This window comes from Ochlerotatus camptorhynchus, unplaced genomic scaffold, assembly GCF_037179485.1.
Source record: "Ochlerotatus camptorhynchus isolate MF236.1 unplaced genomic scaffold, CSIRO-AGI_Acam_v1.1 ptg000070l, whole genome shotgun sequence".
Taxonomy (NCBI): Eukaryota; Metazoa; Arthropoda; class Insecta; order Diptera; family Culicidae; genus Ochlerotatus; species Ochlerotatus camptorhynchus.
Window position 1 is genome coordinate 6,776,698 of NW_027040560.1, and position 2,956 is coordinate 6,779,653.

At 45.8% G+C, this 2,956-nt stretch overlaps 1 protein-coding gene across 1 annotated transcript; it reads left to right on the forward strand.

The window, feature by feature from the left end:
• Nucleotides 1-623: 623 nt before the first annotated feature.
• Nucleotides 624-2,100, forward strand: LOC135697393 (aromatic-L-amino-acid decarboxylase-like). Its single transcript, XM_065217007.1, has one exon. The coding sequence runs from the start codon at nt 624-626 to the stop codon at nt 2,007-2,009; it is 1,386 nt and encodes a 461-aa protein (XP_065073079.1). The 3' UTR covers nt 2,010-2,100.
• The last annotated feature ends 856 nt before the right edge of the window (nt 2,101-2,956 follow it).

Consider the following 2,956-nt stretch of genomic DNA (forward strand, 5'->3'; position numbering starts at 1 on the left):
TTTACTATTCGAAACTTAACTATCCGACAGCAACAGGTCTAGCTTATTGGCCGGATAGTATGTAGGATTCTAAGCTAAGCAGTTCACCATCTAATAGGCCATAAGTTTCCTAGAATCTAAACTGTTCACGATTCAAAAGGTCATAGGCTCATGAATAATTTTGCTATTACAGCATTCCCTCTATATATGCAATGGGTGGTACCGTTCACGAACCGCTATTTCTCGGTTGTCCTTCAACCGAGTCTTTTTTTGTATGTGATTAGTGTCATCTATAAACAAGTTATCTTCATAAAATCAGCTCAATAAGTAGAAAGACAGCAAAGAAATAGCGGTGGGTTGACAGTACCACCCATCCAGAAACCCATGATATCAACACCAACAATTGAAATGGCCTTAACTCCATTTGGTAAACTACCCTTGTACGGCCATTTTCTCGCGAACCGAAGTCCTCAAAGGCAAACCAACATGATGAGTGCGATTGTATATCGTTAGCATTGTGTCGATCACATCGCGCCTTCGTTTGTCCGTTTGTGTTAAAAAATATTTCTATACTAGAAGTGTTCAGTCAATTTTCATCAAAATGCCAGTCCCTCAATTCCCCCGCCTTCCTAACCAAATTCGGAATGGGCACTAACAAGTTTGAGGTTCCACCTGTCACCGAAATGCAGGCCCCACAGTTCAAAGAGTTTACCAAGGAAATTGTGGACTACATCGCCGACTACCTGGAGAATATCCGAGATCGGCGCGTCCTTCCGGAAGTTCAACCGGGTTACCTGCGGCCATTGATTCCATCCGAGGCTCCCGAAAAGCCAGAAAGCTGGCAAGAAGTGATGGCTGACATCGAGCGGGTCATCATGCCCGGTGTCACCCACTGGCACAGTCCTAAATTCCACGCGTACTTCCCGACGGCCATCGTAGCCGATATGCTCAGCGGTGCGATCGCTTGCATTGGATTCACATGGATTGCCAGCCCGGCGTGTACTGAATTGGAGGTCGAAATGCTCAACTGGTTAGGTAAAATGTTGGGAATTTCAGAAGAGTTCCTAGCTAGCTCTGGAGCTCAAGCAGGTGGCGTCATTCAGGGAACTGCCAGTGAGGCTACCCTTGTCGCTTTGCTCGGTGCCAAGGCTAAAGCGATTAAGCGAGCTCAGGAGGAACTTCCTGAGTGGGATGAGACATACATCGTTTCCCGACTGGTGAGATACACCTCAATCCAATCGCACTCGTCGGTGGAACGAGCAGGTCTCCTAGGAGGTGTGAAACTGCGCTCGCTGAAGGCGGACAGCAACTTGCAACTCCGCGGTGAAACTCTTGAGGAAGCCATCAAGCAGGGTTTGGCCGAAGGATTGATTCCTTTCTATGCCGTTTGCACCCTCGGTACGACAAACACCTGTGCTTTCGATCGCTTGGATGAACTTGGCCCGGTTGGCAACAACTACGTGGATGCTGCCTATGCTGGATTAACCTTTGTATGCCCGGAGTATCGTTCTCTGATGAAGGGAATTGAAACGGCCGATTCCTTCAACTTCAACCCACATAAGTGGATGCTGGTGAACTTTGACTGCAGTGCCCTGTGGCTGAAGAAACCGTACTGGATTGTAAATGCCTTCAACGTAGATCCACTTTATCTGAAACACGATGTGCAAGGATCGGCTCCGGATTACCGTCACTGGCAAATCCCGTTGGGCAGACGTTTCCGTGCTCTGAAGCTGTGGTTTGTTCTCCGACTGTATGGCGTTGAGAACATCCAGGCTCACATTCGTCGCCATTGTGCATTCGCTAAGCAATTTGAAGCTCTCTGTGTCGCTGATAGCCGTTTCGAAATCTTCTCCACCGTTCAGATGGGTTTGGTTTGCTTCAAACTAAAGGGAACCAACGAACTAAACGAGGCCCTGCTCAAGAATCAACGGTCGAGGCAAAATTCACGGTTTACCGAAATCTCGGATATCGACTACTCGTGGAAAGAAGTTTCGGCTGCCGCCGATGAGCTGTTGGCTGAGAAGAAGTAAACCGGTGCTTCAAAATGTTCCTGATGCCGCACAGTGTGCAAATGTATTACTCACTCACTCAATCTTTCTAAACTGCTCAAATGTATAACGATGTTATGATATTTAAAATATGCATGTCCAGTTGTTGAATTGTAAGTCAAATCTAAGGACCATGTAACGGGTGGCAACTAAAATTTTTGAATTTTTTCGAGGCCTCTATGCTCAACAACAAACGAGCTCAGAGAGAAATAAGAGTGTGTATGTGTTGGCTCTCTCTCTCCTCTTTCTGCTAGTATTTTCTGTTTTGTTTATGCTTGCTCAGTTTTGCTCAAAATGCCGTCCAAACAAGAAGTATTTCGCGAGTGCGTTGTACAGTTCTACGAACTGCACAGAAATCTCGGCAAAAAGTATACGGTACAACATTTTAAAAGCGAAAATGTTGCGGCTTCGACTGTTTACCATATCCTAAGATCCCCAACAACTGCTCGCAAGCAAGGTAGTGGAAGACCAGCCAAAATTATGGACGCAAAAGGACTTCGTTCTCTTTCTCGTGCCATGGTTCAAGCCCTCTGGTTTGGCAATCAATCAATATGTGTACCAGAACGAATGTTTGAAGAAAATTTTGATCCCGTCTCTACAAAAACATCATGCTGATGGACAATACGTGTTTTGGCCGGATAAAGCGTCATCGCATTATGCCAAAAAACACAATCGTTCCTGAATACCCATTCGATCCCATTTGTACCCAAAAACCCACAACCCGACAAATCTGCCTCAGTGTCGCCCAATCGAAGATTTCGACAGTGAGCATGCATAAGGGCGTATACGCGATGATCGATTCTCTTCATCGTTTTTCTCTTTGCATTGCTCCAGCTAAGCGAAACAATTTTATAGAATTTGTTCAATGCAGAGTTGTAAGAGGTTGTACTGGCTATCAAAAGCAACAGCAAACGTACCGATAAACGTTA